The following is a 25952-nucleotide window of genomic DNA, read 5'->3' on the forward strand; positions in this document are numbered from 1 at the left end:
ACTGTTCCCATCAGTATGCAGTTTTTCGTTATAAGACACCATAGACACGTTTTTTTTTTTTAGTTATAATTGTTTTTTCATTTCCAAAGGGGCGTGGATCACAGATCCTCTGGGGCATGTCTTTAGGTCATGATGTATAATTACCCTGTAAGCCACACACCCTTGAAAAAAAAAAAGCCATAAAAATTTACACCAAATAAAAAGACCATATCTCTGGTGGATTTTTAAAAAAAAATACTCAGCGGAGCAACAAGAATAAAATATAGAGCAAAAATTGTGGCTACTTGTGACAGGTTCTCCTTAAATTGGACAAAGCTGCAATACCAGGCATGGCCACTAGTATAAGTAAGACACTGTGAGTGGTACACTGTAAAGACGGAGTGGCGCCTTCAGTCGGTTGATTGGTGTATTGCAGGTAGTAGGTGTCACGTCTCCTTCACTCAGTGTGTCTTGGACGCAGTGATTGACAGCTCAATCGTCCAACCTGGTACAAGGACATGCTGAGCTGTCAGTATTTTGATTGACAGCTCAATCGTCCAATCTGGTGCAGGGCTGTGCTGAGCTGTTGATAATTTGATAGACAGCTCAGCCGTCCGATTAGAGACTGGGCGAAGCTGAGCTTCCTTCAGGTAATTGCCTGTTCTAAGTGATTGCCCAGTTACTTACCTAAGCTGCCAGTCCCAGATCTCTGCCAGCAGTAGTAGTTACTCGGTGGTGCTGTTTGGCTTGTATTCCTGTGCTCTGTTTGTTGATCTATTGCTGCCTGACCTTGGACCTCATTCTGACCATCCATTTGCCTAGCCCCTTTGCTCTGATCTGCTATCTTCCTGGTATTCTGACCTCGGATTGTCACCTGACTTGTCTTTCCTCTTTAGTTTGCGATGTGCTCTCTTGGTATCTGACCCCGGAATGTTTGACTACCCTGCCTCACGGCTTGTCCATCAGTAAAGACTAGTGCCACAGTAGGCCCCTCACTAACTGATGGCCTCTCTCAAGCACTAGTCATCATTTTTGCAGTCTCGGAGAACACATTTAATAAGTATGATTTTTTTTTTCATAACGGGGGAATACATAAAAAAGCAATTCCGTCATTATTATTATTATTATTATTATTATTATTATTAGTTTTTTCATCACTTCTCTAAGTAAACATAAAAACATTTGATTTCTTATGATTTTATAAAATCCTCTATTTTTTAGAACCTGATGACAAATCTATAAATGTTTCATTTAGTATATTTATTCAACAAAAAAATTAATTACATATCTTTATACTATTTATTGTGACTTTTTTTATCATTAATTTAATTTTATCATTTTTAATTTTGTTTTTAGCCCCATGAAGTTTTGCTTTTTTTTTTTTTTTGCCTTAAAGGTCATTATCGGCCCGTTCTTATAAAATGGTCCGGCATCTGTTAGGGCACAACTTGGGCAGACCCCAAGCTATCAGCATTGAAATATCGGTCAAAGACAAAACCCAGGACCTTTCTTATACTAATTTGAATTTTGATCATTGTGTATAAAGGGTTAAATGGTTGGCAGCAATCCTATCCACCCTGCCACTAGGTACATTTTTTTTTTTTTGAGAAACAGCGCCATTCTTTTCTATGGTTTGAGACTGGTATTGCAACTTAACCCCATTTTATTGAGTAAGGCTGAGCTGCAGCATCAGATGGAGTCCAGGAGATGGGCTGTTTCTGGGGGGAAAGGCAGATCCTTTCTTTGAATTTGTTAGGGGGTGTGATCTAGGATGACATGGCCTGTAGTCCTCATGTTGTAGGATTGTAATATTGTGTCTAGTACCTGCCTCACCAGGGACATGAGGCAACATGCGCTGCCTCCGTGATCAGACTCTCCTGGAGCATACGATACCAATCAGGCGGATTATATAGAAGCGTATTCACCAAAAACAAAGATGAATCAAACAAGCGGCACCACTGTGAAATGATAAACTGTTCTGCTTCCAGCCGAGCAATTAAATGACCCCCAGAGGAATGCCAAATGTAGGGTAACTGCATGGGAAAACACGCGGGATCCACGCGGTGCCTCCACGGGGCATTGTCTAAGGGAAGACGTGTAGGTGAAGCGTGAGCGATCCCCGGGGGAGAGGACGAGGGCTCGATAATAGCGGATTGGGCTGCCATCAGTGACACAGAGCTCCGGCACAGGACCGGGGACGCGTCTACCTGGTGGGCGAAGTGCGGGGACCTCTGTAACTGAGAGCAGAGCGCAAATGGTTAACACGGAAAGATCTCTACTCATTGAGCTTAGTGCAGCGTGTGTCCTACACAACATAAGTCTCATGTGTGTGACTGTCAGCAACTGTGTACTGCTGCCGCTAATCCCTCACTATCTATCTATCTATCATCTATCTATCTATTATCTATCTACTATCTATCTATCTATCTACTATCTATCTATCTATTATCTGTCTACCTAACTACTATCTATCTATCTATCTGTCTGTCTATCTATTATCTATCTACTATCTATCTATATATCATCTATCTATCATCTATCTATATATTATCTCTTATCTATGTATCTATTATATATCTATCTGTTATCTATCTATTATCTATCTCTTTATCTATCTATTGTTTATCTGTTATCTATGTTCTATGTATCTATCTATTATCTATATATCTATTATCTATCTATTATCTAGCTATCTATCTATTATCTATCTGTCTATCTATTATCTATCTATCTCTATCTACTATCTATCTATTATCTATATATTATCTCTTATCTATGTATCTATGATATATCTATCTGTTATCTATCTATTATTTATCAATCTATTGTCTATATATTATCTATCTATCTATCTATTATCTATCAATCTATCTGTCTATCTATCCTCACTTTAGACCATACATCGCCTTAGCACATGTTCAGACTTATCTCTCCCCTTACAGGCTGCTTTCTCCCGCTCTATCCTCGCTGATGTGTTGCACAGACACTCACTACACTTCTCTCCAGACATTATCACCCTTCTTTCTATCTAGATACATATGCGCCGATGTGATTGGTATAGGGCTAATTCTAGAACCTATTTCAAGTTCAAGGATTGATGTAGATCACAGGGGACACGACACTGACTCTTGGGTAGTCTCACATCCTTTAATGGGGGACCTCTTCACTTGGCGGGGAGGAGGAGGAGGAGGCGGGAGGGGGGATGAAGGCTTTGTCTCTCTGTGTCCATCGAGGAACCACAGTAGGGACAGTCATTTAACTGGATGAAAGCTGGTTGGAGGGAATTTTGCTTTGGTTAATAGGGTAACAGCAGGGGACGTGGCAGGCAATGTTTTTGGGTAGATGTGAAAACATGAAAAGGACCCTGCATTGAAAGATGGCGAGATACCATTATCCTGCAGACTACAGTAAATTAGCAGCTCTAATCCTTCCAGGTCCACACATCTTGTCATTTTTGCAGCGCGCGATCCTTTTTCCCTTTCCTCCCCCCCATTGCCGTCACATATCCTACAGAGATCACGTATGGCCGGATTGTGACTTTGTAATGAAGATCGCCCCTGTCCATTTGTATTCTATAGACTGGTACACAGGGAAAATAATTAGCGGCATCAATATTGCAGAGATAAAGATTACCATGCAGCCCGGAAAGTGAATGCCTCTTTTACATGCTGACGGGGAACGCTCGCTTTATTCTTTTATGGTATTTTAAATTCTGGTTTCAATCAAAATGTGCTCAAAAAAAGGCATTAGAATGCTGTAAAATGATTAAATGTCTCCCCTGTTAAGGTTTGAGACTAATCTTTTTTGTTGTATAGCGTCTCCAGAATGCTCGCGTTTTACTTCTCGTCCCAAAGCTCTTTTTATTCACCGCTCACAGCCAAATTTACATCTTAATTGCAGGGTTCACATTTAACAATATAGACAGTGTAATGCTACTGGTAATTAAGCTTTTAGTACCTGCTTTTGACACTCCGCGTAGCGACATAGTTTCGCAATGTTAAACCCCCCCCCCCATTTTCTAGAATTTGCGGGCGGGAAAAAAGAAAACTTAAAATTTGAGAGAAAAAAAAAAGAAAAGAAAAGCGGGCCCAGAACCTTAAAATTTAAGGCCGCCTCTCTCTGATTTCGAATTCCTTTCCTTCTAATGAAGCCGTTCTTCGGGACTGGATCGGGAGGAATTGGCAATGCACAGGGTGACAGCAGATGACGACGATATGCATGTGTCAGAACTTACACCGCAAAATGAAGACTTCTCCAGGCGAGACGCAATTTTTTATTTAGGTGAGAAAAATTGATCACGGAAGGACCGTTCGGAGACCCTCTGAAAGAAACCCAGTATGGACAGGGTTAAGGTGATAACAGACCAACTTCTTTTACACCTTACACCCCACGTCCGTTCTGATATGATTTGGAATCTATTTAGATCGGCAGTAGGGTTCTATCAAATTTTGGAAGTTTTGTATCGATTTTCAAAAGTTTCAAAGTTCTATGATTTGAAAGATATGGAATTTATTTTTTTTTTGGGGGGGGGTGAAAAAAAGCATCCCCACCCCACACCCCCCGACCACATTACCTTCCTACTATCTTGTTAGGAACAGGAGCAGTGTTAGTAGTCTGTAATCTGCTCACTGTCACAATTGAAGAAACCGATTGATCAATGTGACTGCGGCGGCATTTCTCGTTGTTTTAACATAATCTGAATTTTGTGCGCTAGACGTGTTAAATTCGGTTCATACTCTCGCCTGCTCACTTAGAAAAGAAATGGGGGCTGACAAGTGCACGAAGGCGTGTATTTATTTAGACAAACATACGAATGTTACGTGCTTTGGGTTTTGGAGGCCGTTTAACCCTTCCTTGCCGGCCGTCGGCATCTCGGCGGCCGCAGCGTTCTTCTCCCCCCCTTAAGAGTTTTGTCGACCCTCGATCGGAGAACCCGACGACGACGCGCCGTCAAAACGATTTGCGCCATCTCAAGACGGTTGAGCGAATCGCAATTCATTTCATTTATTTATCCTTCTCCCCGATTACAATTTCCTTGAGAAATATTTTCAAGTATGTATCAAAACAAAAAAAAAATATGTTAAAAAATTATATAAAATGATAAAAAAAAATGATGCAAAAATAAAACGCCGGTGTGTTAGAAATTGGCATGGAAAATGAAAAAAAAAACATAAAATAAAATAAAGTAAAAACTTCTGTAAAAAAAAATAAAAATAAAATAATAATAATATAATAATGAAAAAATAAATGACGTGAAATCTTTCTAGCATTTGGCTCCGGTGAGTTGTGTTTAATGTTATAACAAACGTTTAATGCCCAAACAGAGGAACCTTTTATTCCCTCTTTGTACTGTAGCCCAAAGGAAACATTTGTAGCTCAGGAGAAATCTCCCTCTCCATCTCAGTTTTCAGTGTGTTCTCTCTCCCCCCACCTCCCGCAGTACCTGCCTAGCTGTCACAATGTGTGGAGCTCCTGCCCTCCCCGTCTTTCATTGGCCATCCTCCCACCAATCCAGTAGCCAAGTGGGCCAGAGGGACTGCATATGTAAAGCTCTACTTCATATTAATAAGCTGCAATCGGGGCTTTAAGTCCTTGATTAGGAGAGTGTGAGAGCTTTTGGTCCCAACTGGCTGTGCCTATAAGGCTTGTCACCAGGAGAACATTTCTGTTAATTGCACTGTCCTCTGACAAAGGAAACTTTGATTTATAGCTGGGGTGCACAAATTATGGTTGCCGGGCGCACATGGATTCGGTAGAACTTTGCCTTCCAGAATCTTTTTCCCTGCACTACGAGGAAGAGTAGGTACCTCTCTCTCTCTCTCTCTCTCTCTCTCTCTCTTATTTTTTTTCCTCTTCTATTTCTTATTATTACAGAGATGCAGGTAGGGGCTTAAGAGGATTTCTGTGCATGAGTGATCACTGTGTGCCTGTCTTGTCTCTATTGTGCGGAGCTTGCGTTGCTTTTTTTTTTTTTTTTTAATTGTACGACTGTGGGATTGTTTCCGTTACCTTCCACCGTGTTGTCCCGTCACAATCCGAGAGGAACAGCTGTGTGTCACTCTTTCCTTATTCAGGTGCTAAGAATAGGCACTTGGCACAAAAAGCGTAGCTAAGTGTTAAAATGTGGCGATTCACTGGTGTCCAAGCACATTTTCCTAGAAACCCCCCTCCCATCTTTTTTCCCCTGGACGGGAGCAACAAACCTGCACTGCATGCCATACAAGACCACCAGAATGCTTCTCGTCTTTGCAGCCGGCTTGTCATAGAAGTGACATGCTCTGGGGGGGGGGGTGGTATAATGAGCAGAAAATGAGAAAGCGTGTTTAGAGAAGTATTTAGGAAGCAGCCTGGAGTTGAATTCTAGATGGATAAGCATTAACTAGCTACGATGCAGGCGCCGGTCAATGAGTAACTGGGGCTGGTTAGGAGAGGTGGTGGTGGGGGGGAGAAAACGTGTATTGGATCTGGGCAGGACGGAGAGTAAAGGAAAGACGCTGTCGACAGAAGTTCTGAGTAGTTACGTAGAGCGGTTCTGGAGATACATTTGTTTCTTGGAGGGATTTGTCATTGATACTTTTGTGTCTTGTGGAGCTACTTAAGGCGCGATCCTCTAAAAACAACCAGGGAGAAAGGGGTATCGTGGGCAAGAAAATGCACTAGACCATGTGTGAGCAAAGTAGAACTTGGGTGGCACATTGCACCCAACTCTTCCGGTATGAAAAATAACTTGCAAAATCTAAAGGAAACCTTCCCTATAGTCGTCTTCTCGAGATATTAGAATAAATGCGTTCCCTAAGTTTGAAACTTTGATGGGCGTCGCATTCGAAAACCTTTTTAAAAGTGCGTCTTTGCTAAAGAAGCTTTCTTAAATTTACCTTCTTATAGCTAATTTGCATGATTACTCGGATAAGCCTCTTAAGGAAGATGCATTGAAACGATCTGCGTGCAGATGTCAGTCTGTGGTCCTAAGGCTTAGAGAATATTGGGGTCACTGCATGAGCCACTCCGAACCCCAATATTGGCTTTGTGACTAATTGAGTAGCCGGATAGATGAACTATTTATTTTCTCTATATGTCAGCATAATATAAGTCGTCGCGGTGGATACAAAATTGCTGTTGGGAAATTTTGGGGGGGATCGGAAGAGATGGTGGTAGAGCTAAGCCGAGGCTGAATGTACGCGCTTGCTTCTTCTTTTAAAAACAATAGGTCATGAAAGTAACAGATGTAAGAAATGTATCGGCCCGCGTTCTGACATGTGTGTCAATCTGATCTCTGGGAAATGAAACAGTCGGCTCCTTCCCATAAAACTCCTTCTACCTCTGATTAAAATGTTACATTGACTAAAGGATTACGGGGACCGACTTAATTTTAGTGACTGTTTTAACAGTTGTCACAGCTGTTGGAAAGCGGAAAGGCAAAATGAAAAAAAAAAAGGAGTCCAAAAAAAGGGAAAGCTTAGGAGCTGGTGTCAGTGGGAAGAGTCGAGGAAGACAAAAGAATGAGATGTATCAAGAGGAAACAGATAAGGAGAGAAACAAACAAAATGTCCCGGAATATTGGCCTGCGACAAAGTTTCGGGTAATTGTATCTATAGATAAATATAGGAAGGGCACAGCTGAAAAGTGTAATGTTGATAAGAAAGGGCTACTGCCTGTCAGGACGCCAAGATAAGATGACATTAGTGCTACCATAAATGAGTGCACAATCTTAAGTGATTGCTTTTAAGTGATCGGGTTTCCAGCTGGGATCGAGGGATCGAGCTCGATTTCCTTTCCCTTACTTTACTTTTATATCCTAAAGTTCGATCCCTAGAGAGAGAAGGGGAAGTTTGTGGGGGGGGGGGACGAGTCGTGTCAATAAAGCTTCCGAGATGTCCCCAAGTTTTTGGAGAAGATCACGACTCGTTGGATACATTTTTTTGAGGACCTCTCTGGTGGCTTTGACCCTCTTTCGCCCGTTAACTAGCTTCCAATAGAGATCTCAAAATCAAAAAAAAAAAAATGCCAAGTCTCGTTCCTCTCTCTGCCCATGACGGTTGGAAATAATGGCAAAAAAAATTAAAAAATAAAAACATCTCATCTCCTCACCGCATTTACATTTCATCCTGACAGCTCAGTCTTTTTTTTTTGTTTTCCGGGACGAGCTGTCCCATTTTATAGAGCTGAATGCTCATTTTAATGTGTTTATGGTTGTGCTCTTTTATTTACTGAGCCCAGCGCGTTTTCAGCTGTAATTAACCCATGTTATTAGCAAAGCCCTTGTGAATACCCATTCATTTCCCAAGAATGGTTGGCCTTTTCTGCCTTGCCCTGCAAAATTTCAAGGTGTATTACATTTTTTGGGGTTTTTTGGGGGTTAGAGTCGATGCTTTGGCTTTTTCCCTTTTTGATGATTATGTTTGAATGTTTTGAGGAGGATGGAGAACTGAATATTTATTTAGAACTTTACATTTGGAACTTTGACTGTATTTAATCGATTCCTGTGAGATCACCACCACCCGCCCTCGAATTTCAAAAATTTAAATTTTAAAAAAATTCCTGGGCTGTGTGATTCCCATACAATGTGATTCACAGACATTGGGCTTTTCACATGAAATGGACCCTGATAAGTTTTAAATTGCCCCCAAAACAGGTTGATACCAGGTGGGCATTTAGCTCTCGATAGGCGCTGATTACTCGGAAGTAGAAGTGTTGTAGATGGCTTTTAGTTTTGGAATCTAGACAATACTGATGTTGGTTTTGTGAATACTTGGAGCATCACCTTTAGGATAGGTAAATGTTGGGGCGCAGTTCTGACAGTGGAAGGGGAGGAGGGGAGGGTTTGAGCAAATCTCCTAACCAGGAGGGTGGGTTGAGAAATTTTCTTAACTCGCATTATGGTTCTTAATATTGACTTTCTTGCAGATTTCAGCTACACTTCACTCCAGTCTTTGAGAGTTAGTCGTGTGGATTTGAAGGGGTTAAAGGTATTGTTTTCGCAATGGTATTTGGGGAATTCGCTTCACCAAATTCTGCTTATTGTAATGGATGTAGTAGTGAAGAGCTGACATCAGAGGGATCCCATACTGTACTAGATAGATAGAGAGATAAAAAGATAGATGAGTGATAGATGGATAGATAGACAGATAGATAAAAGATAAATAGTCATAACATTACATATGAGTGTGTGTAATGTATACACTATATATGCGTTATATAGTTACGTATAGATGTGTTATCTGCATCTGATACAGAAAGATAGATGTAAGCTGCCATAGATACAATAGAATAGATAGATGGACAGATAGATAGATAAATAGATAGATGTGATCATGGATGTTTTGTTAGCATATTGTGTGTAATGTATACGCTTTTTATACTTGTGTTACATATAGTTACATATGGATATGTTATCTGCATCTGATACAGGGAGAAAGATGAAAGATGGGATAGATAGATGATAGATAAATAGATAGATAGATAGATGCCATCATTATATATGGATGTTTTGTTAGCATATTGTGTGTAATGTATACGCTTTTTATGCTTGTGTTACATATGGATCTATTATTTGTATCTGAAACAGAGAGATTTGAGGAAGATAGCTTGATAGATAGATAATAGATAGGTAGATAGATAGATAGATAGAAAGATAGAATATATATAGATGTAAGATGCATATGAGTGAGGCCATATAGTTATAATCTAGATAAATGTGAGTGAGATGGTATCAATGCAACAGAGATAGATGATATAGTCATAAGAGAGATAGATAGGAATGAGATCATGTACATATAATATAGAAAGACATATAGGTGATAGATAGAGAGATAGAGATATAGATAGATAAGAGATAGATGATAGATAGATATGTTGAACAATGTGGAGAAGGATAGAAAGATAGATAAACTTTCCCCCACTTTGCATAGTGTGGGGTGTATTACAAATTATAAGCATATGCACATGAGACTGTATCAGACTGAAGACAATATATAGAGTTACCTGTCTATCCTGCTATATATGTATATATATTATTATTATTATTATCATCATTATTATAACAGTGATTACGATACTTGGCTCCTTGTGATAATTAGCTCAGTCCCCTCCACCCTGTGGCCCCGTTCTGCTCCCGGCCTGCACTCGCAACCCCTTTTTTTTGTTCCTGTAGTCTTGTATTAAATTGTCATTGTCCTGAAGTACATGAGAGAGGAATGAGTTGCTGTCCTGGACATGCTCTGACAGTAAAATATTTCGCCTCTGCGCCTTCCACCATGCTTTATGTGTGTGTCTGATAGAGCAGGAGTGACACCCTTAGTCCCAGCTGCCTGACACACAGGGCTGCTCATTACATCTTCTTTTCCTCCCTTTGGCTCTTCTCTCTTAAACTTGTTCTCTGTGTGTGATCACCTTGTGTTTGTGTCTGCACACAGATCCTCATCTTCCCTGTGTTTTGTGTCCACACATTCCTGTCCATCAGCACTGTCATGGCGATGAGCACTTTGTGTATGTGTGCACACTTGCATGTGGGAGTTGAATATATATATATATATATATATATATATATATAGGTGTATATATTCACTCTCACATGTATATATGTTATATTGTGTCATGTGTGCATATGCTCATACTCTGTGTGCTTTATAGTTATGACCATGACACATGGACGCTTTGTGTGTAAGGTATATGTGTTTTATAGTCGGGACAGTTACATGATGTCTTGTGTCCATATATGTGTGTAATGTGTGTGTGTTTTATAGTTTGTGATAGTTACATGTTGTGTCATTTATGTGTCTCATTTAATAGTTATGGTAGTTACATATGGACGTGTTGTGTGCCTATGTGTGTAAGGTATATGTGGTTTTTATACGTGTGATAGTCAGAAATGATGTGTGTGTGCGTATTGTGTGTAATGTATATGTGTTTTTTTGCTACAATTGATAGTTAGAAATGGCCTGTGTACATACTGTGAGTATTGTGTATGAGTTTTATAGTTATGATATATATGGACGCGTTGTGTGCATATGCGTGTAAGGTATATGTGTGCTTTATACATGTGATAGAAATGACGCGTGTGTGCATACTGTTTGTAAGGTATATGTGCTTTTTAGTCGTGAAAGTTGCTTGATGTCTTGTCTGCATATGTGTGTAAGGTATATGTGTTTTGATACAAGTGATAATTAGAAATGACGTGTGTGTGCATACTGTGTGTAAGGTATATGTGCTTTATAGTCATGACAGTTGCTTGATGTCTTGTCTGCATATGTGTGTAAGGTATATGTGTTTTGATACAAGTGATAGTTAGAAATGACGTGTGTGTGCGTACTGTGTGTAGTGTGTAGGAGTTTTATAGTTGTGCCAGTTACATATTGGCTTTTCCTGTGCAATGCATGTGTTTTTTTATAATTGAGATAGTTACATATGGCCGTTTCGTGTGCATATGTGTATAATGTATATGTTGTGTTACTTATATATGGACATATTGTTTACCTACGGTTACACTGTAGGTGCGTTTTGGGGAGCAGAATTGCATATTTGAATTGTGTGTGTATTTATGTGTTCTGTATGTGTGTGTTTTAACAGTACTGTGTGCATATGCGTGTTATATAGAGATGATAATGGCATATAACCATACTGTGTGCATATCTGTGCACTATATGGGTGTTTTATAGTGCTGACGGATATATTTATCAAAGTTTTGGGCTTATGTGTGTACCGCATGTGAAACTCATAGTTGTGATAGTTCCCTATAATTGTGCTTTCTGCCCATTTGTGCACCACAATTGTTTTTTTAAGGCACTGTTTACTTGCGTTTGGTGCATGTGTGTGTACTGTATATGTGGTTTATAGTGGAGACCGGTATATATAGTCGGAATTTGTCGCTGTGTTCTGTATGTATGTTTTATAGTGGCAAAAGTGACATAAAGTCACATTGTGTGCCTGTATGGGTACTGTGTGTTTTTTCTTGCATCGTGTCGTGTGCATATGTGTGTACTATATTTACACTGTATGTTTTGTGTATTGTATGTGCGTATGATGGCGGTGACTGTTTTGTTTAATCGTTTCGTGTGCCTATGTGTTGACTGTATATGTCTTTTGCAGGGGTGACAGCTTCATCTCGGGGCGTGTGTGTACAATATGTGTTCTTTACAGTAGCAATAGTTAAACCTAGTCATCATATATGCATGTGTGCACTGTGTGTGTGCGTTTTATAGTGTATTTTAGCAATAGCTCTATATTATTATGCATCTTTCTGCTCGTATTCCTGTCTAGGCTCCAGATAGACATACATTATATGTGTATGCATGTGTCCGAAGAATATGTACATGTAATGTAATAATTATGTGAATTCTATTTTTATTATGGATTTTGTATTTATTTTTAGGCATTTCCCCCAGACAACTGATAAATTCTTATATCTCTATCTTAGGGAAATGGTTTATGTACACAGACATGGTGTAAATGTGAGGACGAACTCTTTTTCTGAAAATAAAACCTTACCTTCATGGTAGGACCGTATGTTTTTGTTTCCTTTTTTCTAGTATCTTGTAATGCCTTATATTATTTTGCAGTGGTTTTTCTTTTCTTTCCATGTTATTACATTTCATCAGACACCAACATAGATTTTAGCACACAACCTTCCTGCATTAGAAACTGAGTTAAGTTGGTAAAAACTCTTAGAATTGTTTTATTTTTATTTTTTTATTTTACCCCAAAATTGTTTCGTCGACCCCCCCCCACCCCACTCACACACACGCAACACGTCCTGAACTATTTTTATTCCAAACATCTGTCTTATGTGTGCTGTCATCTCAGCTTTATCTTTCAGCTGTCATTACTCAACCAGGCAGAAATTTAATTCAAATTTCTTTTTTTTTTTCCCCCAATTTTTTTTCTACAAAATTTACGTAAATTTTTCACTCTCTAAATTTACGTAAATTTTTTTTTTGCTCCTAAATTCACTTAATTTGTTTTTCTCCCCTAGCATTATAGATGATATTTTGCCATCTCTATCACTGGCACACACACAGTCAACGTCCTGCAGACATAACAACGCTTACATCTTCATTGTCATCTACCGGCACAGTCTATACCTGTCTAAAACAACTGGAGCATCATACATTATTCCACAAAGCAGATTGCCCATTACACAGTAAACACATAACACCGTCAATCGGATTTTGCTGGATTATTTACATTTAAATTGCAAATATTATGTAAAAATATATATATATATTTCATATCAACATTTTTGCCCGGTTGAACTCCATTAGGAACATTTACTCAACATATTAAATTTAATTTTTATTTTTTATTTTTTTTGCATGTGTTTATTTGCATTATGCAACGAGCATGATTTATTCCTGCGATTTGATCATTATTGGTAATTCTGTTTCCTTTTTTTTTTTTCATTGTTGCTCCCAGCTTATTTACAGTCAAATACGGTTATCTAAAAGAGTAGAATTTGGTGTCTGTTACATGGGAAGGACGCCCAGTTCACAGGCTACATTGAGTTACTTACACTGGGCTTTTATTAAATCGAGAATCATATTTCCCAAATCAAATAAAACCTGGAAATTGTTTGGATATTAGGGTTGCGGATGTATTTTTTTGTATTTCTCTGCCTTTTATAGACAATTTATGGGATTGCTTATCCGCTATAGGTAATTCTGTCGTTTATGCCCTTAGTGGGCTTTTGTAAAATTAATATGAGGTTGAAAAAAAAATATATAAAAAAAAAACCTAAAACATAGGGGCGTTTGCTTCAAAACTAATGTTAAAGAAATAATGAAATAATAAAAAAAAATATATATAAATATATTTTCGGTAAAAATACATAGCGGCGTCTGCTTCAAAACTGACGCTAAAAAAATCATAAAAATCTAAATATATATAAAAAAATATATTTTCTGCAAAAAAAAATCCCGAAACAGTGGCATATACTTCAATGCTAACGCTAAAAAAAACAAACATAAAAATCTAAATATATATATAAAAAATATCAATGCTAACGCTAAAAAAACCCATAAAAATATAAATATATATATAAAAAATATATTTTCTGTAAAAAAAAACAAAACAGCGGCGTCTGCTTCAAAACTGACGCTAAAAAAATCATAAAAACAGAAATATATAGAGAAATATATTTTCTGTAAAAACATAACAGCGGCGTCTGCTTCAATACTGACGCTAAAAAAAATCATAAAAATATAAATATATATAAAAAAATATATTTTCTGCAAAAAAACAAAACAGCGGCGTCTGCTTCAAAACTGACGCTACAAAAAATCATAAAAATATAAATATATATAAAAATATATTTTGCGTAAAAGAAACAGTGGCATCTACTTCAAAAGTAAGACTTAAAAAAAAAAAAAAATCTAAAAATGTAAATATATATAAAAATTATATTTTCTGTAAAGAAAAAAAAAAAAAAAAAACATAGCGGCGTCTAATTCAACACTAACAGCTAAAAAGAAAATTATAAAAATGTTAACATACTGTATATAAAAATATGTTTTTTTGAAAAAAAAAGAACATAGGGGTATTCACTTCAAAATGAACCCTAAAAAAAATAATCAAATCATAAATATATATAAATATATAAATATGTATTCAGGATAAAACATAAGGGCAGCCGCTTCAAAACTAACGCTTAAAAAAAAAAAAAAAATCAGACGCATATTTATCAGCGGAACTAGAACACTATGTTATAATTTACTTGACATCTCACATCTCAGTGGGTCAAAAAACATCAGCTGTTGTCACTGACTGGGGGGTCAGGCTGCATATTTAGCAGAGTATAGTGATCATCACCAGCACTGTAAACAGGATGAGAAATGGTTATAGGTGACAAGTTGCTACGTACTAAATATCTATCTATATCAAAAGCAAAAAGATCTAATATATTTTCTGAGATTATCACCATATAGATTGGGGTCGTGGTCCGGATAATAAAGGGTTCTAATGTTTACGTTAACAGTAAAACAATAGGAATATAATAATGGGTAAAAAAAGAGGAAGGTAATAACATAAAGTCTTTAAAAATAAAGAAAAAAAAAGAAATCAATCTAATAACCAACGTAAATAAACAGATAAAAGAAAAGAAAATTGGGCGTCCTGTCGTTTCGAAACGATGAAAAGGAAATCCGACTTTGATATCTGCATCTATCAATGTGTTTTGCTATTGTTTTCCTACATTATGAAAAGGTACCAGTTCAATTACGAATAAGAGAATTGTCTGCACACTAAGTAGGCCTGTTACATTTTCCCCTGTCAGCCCTTCAAAAGAGGGTGCCCATCTGTTAGCTGCACTTGTGTTTCCCATGTAATGAAGTGTGAAAATGTAAACTAGACAGGACTCTTTTTTTTTTTTTTTTCCTTTTTTTTTCCCGATTGCCAGTCAAAAAGAAAAGTTTTAGGGTCTCTGCATAGTGATACAGTATTGAAAAAGTAACTGACCCGCAAAACAAACGCCCATGATGCCTCACGACCGGTCCATGTTGCCGTAGAGTAGCAATTATAAATATGCGATAACAAATTAGATTGTCAATGTTTTACAATTCTGATGTGGTTCTTAAAAGCATGACGTTAAAAGCTTTTAGCAGTGTAAATTTTTGCAAATTTTTGAAAAAATTTGCATTTACATAAACACATATGTATCTATAATTCTTCACCCAGGGATTCTAATATGGACACGTGCCATCACCTGTAGTAAAGTTTAACTTAAAACAAAATAGACGTTGCGCTCAACACAACCACAACCTCAACAAGTAGACAAGAGGCGACTTTGATAAATCAATAAGATAAAAAGATCAATATTTTCCCGATTGATAAGAAACATACGTGGAAAATTAACTTCCAAGATTTTTGGAGTGGCTTTAGTTCAATTCCCCCCCCCCCCAAAGAAAATGAACTTAATTAAAAAAAATAAAACATGACTGACGCGTCCGTACAATTTGTAGATACTTAAAAAAAATCACAGCTTCTTAAAAATATTACAAAAGTTGATGTAGATGAGTAATAGTTTTAGTACCCCAAACACTAAAAAATGATACCAATTTTTCCATTTTTATGTCCAAAAAACATCAAAAATATTTTAGGCCTTTTACAAATAGTAATTGTACAATTAATACGGTTAGTTTTTTTTTTTTTATTATTTATTTTTTTTTTAGCTCAGTGAACGGTTGTACTAGCCGGAACGGTAACTATGACCTGTTCGCAACTCTATTCTTAACCCAGAGAAGACGTAAGAATTATGTAAAAAAACAAACAAACAAGAAAAACACACAAAAAAGTAGAATATAACGACTTAATAGCAAATTATTTTTAGGTGAGGATTAAAAAAAAAGGATTACGCACAGGTGGTGCCTGGTCACATTAGGAAGCCCGTCACTGGATTACATTAGTAAAGATTACACCTGTCTCATCCATCATATAGCCCCGGTGTCACAGATGCCGAAACCACAATTGACCAAGATGTAGAGGCTGATATGTTGGTCAACACCGGTGCCACAGCTCCATTAACGGGATCCACACTAGACTGCCTTTAGTAGACCGGAATTTAAAGAAGTTGACCATTCATTCGGCCTGACTAAATATTAAAAAACATGAAAAAAACAAAAGAAAAATACACAACATGCCTTAAATAAAAATCATTCTCAGTGGCCTACGATACATGGCATAGACAAACAAATTAGAAAAAATTCACTGCATTAACTTTGCTGTCAGAAGGTCAAAGAGAAGCAGTCGTGCATTTCAAGCTGAAAATGCAATAACCCCTTCAGTGCCATAGGTGCGTGCAATGCATAACATTTACTGTAAAACCAATTCATTAGTCTCACGTTGAAAACATTTGTCTTGGGGTCATGCTTAGGGCACGTGACTGCCAATTCTCATTCACTGAGCTGGGGGCTCTACCTGAGATTCTTACTTTATTTGCCTAAGGGAAGAGATCCATTAATAGATGCCTTGAAGATATCACATTGGTTCACAATTATTTTTTTTTATTTTTGTAACGCTAAAACGTTGCAATTAAAAACTTAAATTTTCTATTAGATGTAAATAAGTTTCAAACACTCGTATAGAAATAAAGCTGGATCAATAAGGTACATGGAAATAGTTGAAAAAAATAGGAGATTTTTTTTAGTTCAACATTAATCAGAATTATTTATAATTAAAGAAATGTATTATTTGATATGTTTGTTCGACTTGTGAATTTGTTATATTGTCTAGACATTCTTAAAAAAATCTCCTAATTCATGGAATGTTTTCAACCTTTAGAACAAGACATGTTCTGGGCTCAATGCTTTTTCAATACACTTCTTCATAATTTATTTATTATTATTTTTTTAATTGGTTACCAGTCTTAGAGTCTTGCATGGTGGCAGCACAGGGATATGGATGAGGGGGGGTCACAATTTTTTAATGATTGTACAAACTGAAATATCAGTTTAAGATATATGTAAAATATGTTTTACGCCAACTGTTAGATTTGCCCTTCTTCATCCCATAGCACTTTAAGCCAAACTGATGTCTAGCAGTCATGTGATCTTGTTGATAAAACAGGATGCTGCTGCTGATGTCATATCCTGGTTTTTTTATTTACAAAAATTTACAAATCCAGCCCTTCTGCAGTCTCTTGGTTACTTGTAACAGAAAAGTTTCACGTTTGCAGCAACATTGAACCTTGCATGGTGTCTTTCATACTTCTTTTTAAAAAAAGTAATTTACCTAGGGGTTATAATAATGATTTTTGTCAAAAAATGCAACTTTTTTAGCTTCTAGAATTTTTCTTGAATTTTTTTTTTTACCTTTAAACACCACAATAAAACATATGTCACACGAAACTGTAAAGTCTATGGGCATTCAGACATCAGTGAATATTATTTTTAATGTTAATGATTGGTCAGGGCCGTGCAGCACTTTGAACATTCGAACCGCCTTATGAAAAATGCTTAGCACATGACAAATACAAAATTTATGACTGCCATCATATATATAGAAATGGTATAACCTCGCTGACCTTTCACCCAGCCATGACAATAATATACTGTGATGTAGGCCATTCATTAAGTTCCAGAGTACTTGGCATTTTCTTGATGCAGGGCATCAAAAAAAAAAAAAAAAAATATATATATATATATATATATATATATATATATATATAATTCTGTTAAAAAGAGGAGATTTTTAGGTTATAACAAATAAGCTAATATCTTTTATGGAGGAGCCTATAGAGGTCTACCCATGATTGTTTCCGCAACATTATATATATATTAAGTGACCTAAATTTTTGGAATATTTTCTGTTTTTTTTGTTAAGTACCCCAAGACTTAAATGGGTTTCCTCCATATTTTTTTTTAAAACCTAATGTTAACCATAGATTTGTCTGAACAGTAATTCTATACGTCAGGAACATTACAGATAATGTCAGCTAACAAGTCACCATAGAGCTTGGCGCAGAAACCGAAAAGATCAGTGTTATTTAGCAGCTTTGTTCCAGAGAGCGTAGCTGTGAATAAAATGTGAAAACATGTCACTTTCTGTAATCTAACAGGCAATAACAGGGAATCTTTTTAAGATTACGACGTGAGAGAGAGGGAGAGAGAAAGCATTGAGAAAGAAAATTGTTTTTTTTTTTCTAGATTCCTATTGAGGAATGAAATTTCGCAAATCATTTTTTTTTTTTTTAATTTTGCAAAAAAAGTTCCATAACTAATTAGTATAATTCCTATATTTGCGTCTAGATTCATCACGTCTCACATAATTGAACTAAGCTGATGGATAGTATGCCCTGAGAACAACTGTCCACCATAATATACTATAGCAAAATTCAGGTTGGAAAAACAAAACGGGAAAAAAAACCCTAAGTATGTTATTTTTTGGCTTCCTACGTATTAATTATGGAAAGAAGTGAGAGTATATAGGTCTATGCTAACTTGCTTGTAACATATCGATCTACCAATGGATGAAGTGGCTTAAGTTTTGTGAAAATGTGACATAACAATGTTAATTTTTTACACATTTTTAAATATTTTTTTCAGCTAATGCAGCTTATAATGTTCCAATGTAACTTTTAATTACATGTAAATTTAAAAATGGTTGTCCTGTCCGACTAAGTACATTGGCGTCTATCGCAGCCTAGCGTTGCGCAGCGTAGTGTCGACAGTGTGCACTATCAGCAGTTTACATTGCTGATTTCATTCTAAGAATGATTGTGTATAAATATAGTTAGTTAGTTTGGTTTATCTGATAGCCTAGCGACGAGAATGAGGAGCCGAACAAACTGTTTTTCACTAAATTCACTGTTCATACACCTGATAAGATTGAAAGAGCTTTCGAAATGCTGATATGCTTTGAATAAGAAAAGAATAATCAGTTTTACTGGCACCGTCTTATCGCGAAGGCAGTTAAATGCCAATGCTTTTACATTACCCGAAGTGAATGTTTTAGATGCTGCAGGTCTTTTCCTTTTTTTTTGTGGAGGAGAATTATGAATGGTAGGGTAGATTACTTGTCTTGAAACAACAAGCACAATGTACAAAAATGTATACATGGAATAGAGAATAACAAAATAGCTGCCGATTTTGGGGTTCTCTCCAACCTGTTGGGTGCCCATTGCCGTGTCTTGGGGTACGGAAAAAAGTCCATTAGCTCCTTAAATAGAATCAATTAAGTAATATATTTTTGGGGAAAAATACTAAACCCAAATACAAATGAAATGTTAATAATCTTGATACATTTTTAAAGGTTTTATCTAAATTTTACCCCTGTTTACTAAGTATCGGGCTATGTTAGGTGATAACTAGGTACTTGGAAACCATTTAACACTGCATAAGACTTTGGGGATAAAATTTACGAGTTTGCCTAATAGGGTTCAGTCGTTAGTTATTGGGATTTCTTTGCTTGCGAGTCAGAAGGCCAAAACAATGCAAATTGTGAATGTTTTTTGCAAAATACAAAGCTATAAGTTTGTTTTATTGCAATTTATTTGAGTCTGTAGGAGGAAAAAAAAGTTTTGAATCATTATCAGATGGGTTAATGTCTTGAGAATGACTCCAATGAATCAAATAGTTACTATTTTCAATTATTGTTTCAAGAGTGGAGTTGAAAGAGGGAAAAAAGTTGTTTTGTCCCCCCAACAGTGTGTTTCATCCTTGTCTTCTCCTTTCCCCTGGCTTAATGGAATGGGCATACCTTATTACTTTTTTTTTTTCACCATACTAAGTATCTATGTAATTTACTGTATTCTGAGAATGGATAAAGTTAGCTACAGATTTAGACCTAGACTCAACGCAAAAAAAAAGGAATGCAAATTTTGAAGCTTACTGCAATGTAGCCAAAGCAACCACTTGGTGCACCATTTCCTACTGCGCTGAAGTCTATTTTGCTGCAGTGCAGATTTACCAGCTCAGCTGATTGCATTACAAGGTACCCGTTGTCCATTTGATACCATAGTCAGCGTTGGCGACTCCATAAATTATTGCAGTACAAGAAGGGAGGTTGTGCGACCACTTAAAGCTTAAATTTACCAAGTTTAGCCTTTCATGATGTGACTAGTCTTCTGGTATGAGAAGGTAACTAGAATGCTACCTTTATTAGCACATTAACTATATTGTCCCCTAGGTGGCTTAAGGTCCTAAAAATGGTAGTAACGGACTTTAGACTTTATTGCTCATTTATTTTTAACTCTTTAAACTATCTATACTTTAGCTTTTCTGACTCCATTCCTTGCAGCACAGGGCAACTGTCCGGGTTTTTCGTTCTTTAGAAGCACTCTCCCTATGTGCAGCTAAGTCTCGATACAAGTATTTAATTCCTAAAATTTAATCCGCATGATCTCCATTGTGTTTGATTCATTTAGACTTGGCTTAACATTGTGATTGCACTGAGATGCGTTTAGGTTCACTAGCATATACTTATAATTTAGACTCAAGACAGGATGATTAATGTCTTCATTATAGTCAGGAGCAGATCTGGAGGGGTTAACAAATTTTGAGAGTTTTCTTAACTCATATGGCTGTTTGTATTCCCTTTTTCCCTTACTTACTCTTTGTCTCCGTTCCTCTCTGTCGCATTTCTCATTTTTCTTCATTTTATGCTTGGAAGTGGCTGTTGCATTCCGATTTGATAAATGATAGTGTAAAAAGTGTTTTGATTGATTTTGGATTAGTATTGATTGCTCTTGATTAGATCACTGACACCTTGTGATCAATACGATTCGATAAGACACTGTGCCTCTCTTCTATCCCTCACAGACGGTCAGGGGGGAATACAAGAAAACTGAATGGTCAAGGATGATAAATTGACCAAATGCCTATCTTCAGAAATTCTTTACTTTTAAGTGTATGGATCTTTAAAAAAAAAATCCAACATTTTGTCTGTAACAGTTTAAACCGACAGGCCACTTAATAATAGAAAGCTTGACTTGAGTGGTTTTCATTTGCTTGCCTATCCTGCGTTAGAACACAAATTCTTGGCCAAAAATGAGACAATTTAAAGTGAGGCTTCAAGATCGTAATTTTATTTCCTTGATAAATTCGACCTTTATCTTAAAAAAATAATATCCCTTTTAAAGATCCCCCTATCTCTACTTAACCTAAAAAGTCGGGTTAAATAGTTTTACCAAGAAGCCACCATGTGGTCTAAAGGCCCTGTCACACTAAGCGATATCGCTAGCAATATCGCTATTACGTCACTGGTTTTGTGACGTAGCAGCGATATTGCTAGCGATATCGCTGTGTGTGATACTTACTTCCGACCGGCTCCCCCGCTGTCCATCGCTGATCGCGCGAGAACGTCCTGGACCATTTCTCGTCGTCAGATTCCTGCTGGGCTTCCTGTGGCGCCGACGAGCGACGCGTGGACGCGGGCGGGGGGACGTCAGGATCGCCTCGTCTGACAGGTAAGTAGCGACCCCCGACTGCTGCTATGTCGCTGGTGAGATCTGCCTGTGTGGCAGCTCACTAGCGACCACTTAGCGAAGCACCAGCGATCCTGACTGCGTCATATCGCTGGTCGGGATCGCTGGTGCATTGTTAAGTGTGACAGTACCTTAAGAGATCTCTATTAGAGAGCCTTCTTTGGGATTGCTGAAGGAAGACTCAACTTTCACCACTTCTTCTTGCTATATCTTTACGAGAGTTCTTTTATTAAATTAAGTAAATTAATTCTTGTGAAAGATCAAATCTAAGATTTTGTTAAAGTATAATTTTTCTAACAGCCCTCCACGTGCCTTCAACAGTACTTCAGAAGTCTAAGATTGAGCTCAAAACTCAGATTTTGACCCAATCTATTAGCGAAATTTCAGACCTCTCGAATATTCTTTCCTCATTTTACATTCAGCCAGGTTGGAATTAAAAGCAATTAGCTCGGATTTCCCATTCCACTCCCGATTTGCCCCTTTGCTCGTAATGTTTTTTTTTTGGTATGCCTAGTTTGGAGATGATTAATCCAACTTTATTAGTACAGCCAGGACAAGTTCTACGTGGTCGTGAATAATATAAATTTGTCCTCTTGCCTAAACCTGACCGTTTTAACTCTTTGAAAGCCTGGTATACCAGTGGCACAAAACAGACCTTCTTGTTTAAGAAGGTATAAATCAATGCTATGTATGTATACATGGACTTTATCCACTACCATTATTCTCCTGTATGTGATGTATTATTGAGTTTTCATATTCTGTGTATGGGGTTATTTTTGTATTATTTTATTCTTTGGTTCAAGTTTCATCATTTCTCAATTTTTTTTTAAAAACTTGTTTTTTTTTATTTTTTTTAAATTATTTAAATTACATTTTAATTGTAAAAATAACTTCTGATCTTCATTGGTGTTTTGAGAGCTATTTCAGGACCTCAGATTCCTCTTGGGGTTTAATACAGATATATTATAATTCACAGTGTGAAGCCAGCACCTGGCAGGGCTCCCCGCCTCTGCATATAATTTGGAGGTCATTAACCCTCAACTTTGATCACTGACTCTAATAGTCTGTGGGTCGCAGAGATTTTTTTCAGCTGGAACCAAATTGTACATCATCTTCTGCAACAAAAAAAAAGGGAAGAAAAAGGGTTGAATTGTTAAAAAAAGATGCTAGGTGCGGATTCCACAATGACAAGATTTATAGTGCATTCCTTTCAATAACACCCACTCCATGTCAACCCATTGAAGGGCTCGATTACCTTCTGCAGAAGAACCCAGACAATCACCTTCATCCACCACTCGTATAAAATAATATTCAAAGTTCCAGATATTCCCAGATAACCCTTATTTTTTATGTTGGCTTTGATGCATGATATCTATACAGATGTAGCAAAACTCAAATTGTCATTGAACTACTCATGTGAGCGTTGTGACAACATGAAGTCAATAAGATTTTGCAGTTGCCCTATGCAAAACTACTGGGTGACATGTCATCATGTCATGATCCAATGTGAGAAATAGCAAACTCAACTTGGCTTAATTCATTAGAAAGTGATCACGGTCCTCCCTTCTCCACTGATGACCCAATGCGGTGGGCAACACGGTGGCTCAATGGTTAGCAAAGCTGGGGTCAAATCCCACCAAGGACAAAATCTACAAGGAGTTTTGTTTGTATGTTTTTCCCTTGAGTTCCCTCCCTGTTCTCCGCTTTCCTACCATACTCCAGAGACATATTGATAGGAAATCTACATTGTGAACCCCAGTGGGGACAGTGATGATAATGTCCGTAAAGTGCTGCAAAATATGACAGCACTATTTGAGCATAATAAATAAAATGAAAAATATTGGTGGGTTCATTGGAACCAATCCCATGTTTATGTGTATATCTCAATGGCCCCTTGATACAGACGTCTCCATCCTTATCTTTCTCTATATTTTATGAATAAAAGACTGCAACTCACATCCTGACCACTGGATGGCCACAAAAAAGAACGTATAACATAAACATCTCCCTACAGAATATCACGTAATAATTTTTTTCCCCTAAGATCATTACATCATGCTACCACTTTTGCGACATGTCAACAAGCCAAGAAAGAAAGGAAAGGACACCTCTATACAAGTCATCTCATCAGAAAGGTTGAAATAAAACCTTTCCAATTATTTCTCTCTCCTAAGAAAAGTTGCTTCGAATGTAGCAGCCACTTATCTACCGGCCCATAGGTGCATCTAAGCAAACGTTTAGACCGATGCTTAAGTCGTGTAGTTAAATACCATGACCAAGGCAGTGTGCTCCGTTGACCACTTTCTAGGTCTGCCCATAGGACCCATGCCCCAATCTTCGCCTCTGTTCCTGTCTCAGTACAAATTCTAAATAGTAATTTGACCCAAAATGGAATTTTAATGTTCGGGAATAAAATAATCTTTATTTCAATGGCCTCTGAATTTCAGAAGACCATGAAAGAAGTAGTCTGGCATCAAGGGAAAGGTTGAACATAATTTGTAGAGCTTTCGTTGAGAAATTGACGTTGTATCTCTGCTGATCGGAGCTCTCCGTATCCCTGAGACTTAGCCTGGTGCTGCAAGAACCACAAGCCTTCAGCAGACAGCGAGTAGGCAGCAGGTGTGAACTACATAAAACAGGATTAAGAGAGGAGCAGAGTGTACACTAAAAACAGAAACCACACGCCCCTTTCACCCCGTCTTCAAAGACACAGAAGTCAGAAGTCAGAGCAGTCCAGCATTCCCTGTTTACTAAACAGTGCTCAGTCCTCTGTGCAAACTGATTGGTGCAGCTGCAATTACTTAACCCTTCACTAATAGGGTTAAAATTAAAATCCATTCGTCGAGGGCGGAAGAAAGACTCTTCAAATTAAGGGTAGAAGATGGTATTTTTTATAAAGATCTAAGGCCTCTTTCAGACATCCCCGTTTCTCACGTACACATTCTATCCGCGTATTGTAACACGTATCCTTTATAGTTTAGGCGGCTGTTCACATTAATGTGGGGTCTTTTTTGCGGACCGAGTGGACCACAAAATATAATCGGAGACACGTCCATTTTTGATCAAACTCGCCAACGCAAGTCTTCGGTTGCTTAAAAATCAGGAGATCCCCAAACTGTGCTGTCTGTAATGGCAGAAAGTTTGCAAGTTATTTTTAAGGGGGTTTTTTTTCATACGAAAAAGTCACAGAAGATAGAAAACTGAAACGCTGACGAAACGCTGATGAAAGTCTGAATCTGAATCGTCATTGAAAATTGGACCACTTTTTTCGGGGGGGGCTGAGGAAAGAGAAAAATCACTGATTTCTGAATGAAGCCTAATATAGGTTGAAAATTTAAAAAAAAATGGCAAAGTAACTACAATTTTTCATCTGGATAAAAAAAGTAAAATTAATCAAAAAGATAAAGGGAAAAAATATATATATGAGTAGTAAAATCACTGAAATGCTACAAACAAAAGCATATTTTGTGTAGATCATTTTAGATTTGTCGAAGGAACTTCTGACCACAGACTTTTTGCTTTTTTTTTGCTTCACTTTTTTTTTGAATAATAGTGTGTGAAGCCAGCAATATTGAGACTCACTCCAAAAACAGTGGCCAAAATGGATCAAGGAGGAGTTACTGTATATGCTAGTGTCGAAGTGGCGTCAGGACTAAAAAAAATGCAGTGCCGCCAAGTTATTATGTTGATAAAATTGGCCCCATTTGCTTATTTTTTTAGAAGAGTTACTTTCTCTGAGAGGCAGTAGAATAACTGTGTCTGTGAGGCAGGAGAGTCACTGTGTAAGGCAAGAGAGTCGCTGTGTCTGTGAGGCAGGAGAGTCACTGTGTCTGTGAGGCAGGAGAGTCACTGTGTAAGGCAAGAGAGTCACTGTGTCTGTGAGGCAGGAGAGTCACTGTGTCTGTGAGGCAGGAGAGTCACTGTGTCTGTGAGGCAGGAGAGTCACTGTGTCTGTGAGGCAGGAGAGTCACTGTGTCTGTGAGGCAGGAGAGTCACTGTGTCTGTGAGGCAGGAGAGTCACTGTGTCTGTGAGGCAGGAGAGTCACTGTGTCTGTGAGGCAGGAGA

General features: G+C 37.5%; 1 protein-coding gene across 8 annotated transcripts in view; it reads left to right on the top strand.

Moving 5' to 3' along the window:
- ESRRG (estrogen related receptor gamma) overlaps positions 1–25952 on the top strand; it is a 1000720-nt gene that overhangs the window by 733723 nt on the left and 241045 nt on the right. The window contains exons 1-2 of one of the 8 annotated variants that reach the window (XM_073553345.1): positions 5542–5778; positions 12392–12469. The exons of 5 other annotated variants lie outside the window; for them this stretch is intronic. In XM_073553345.1, coding sequence (XP_073409446.1) covers positions 5723–5778; positions 12392–12469 — 134 coding nt within the window. In that variant the 5' untranslated portion in view covers positions 5542–5722. Of the gene's footprint in view, positions 1–5541; positions 5779–12391; positions 12470–25952 lie in introns of those variants that run through there. 2 more of the 8 variants (XM_073553346.1, XM_073553350.1) reach the window with 2 other exon arrangements.

This window comes from Dendrobates tinctorius, unplaced genomic scaffold, assembly GCF_039654945.1.
Source record: "Dendrobates tinctorius isolate UK_male_01 unplaced genomic scaffold, ASM3965494v1 ptg000201l, whole genome shotgun sequence".
Lineage (NCBI taxonomy): Eukaryota > Metazoa > Chordata > Amphibia > Anura > Dendrobatidae > Dendrobates > Dendrobates tinctorius.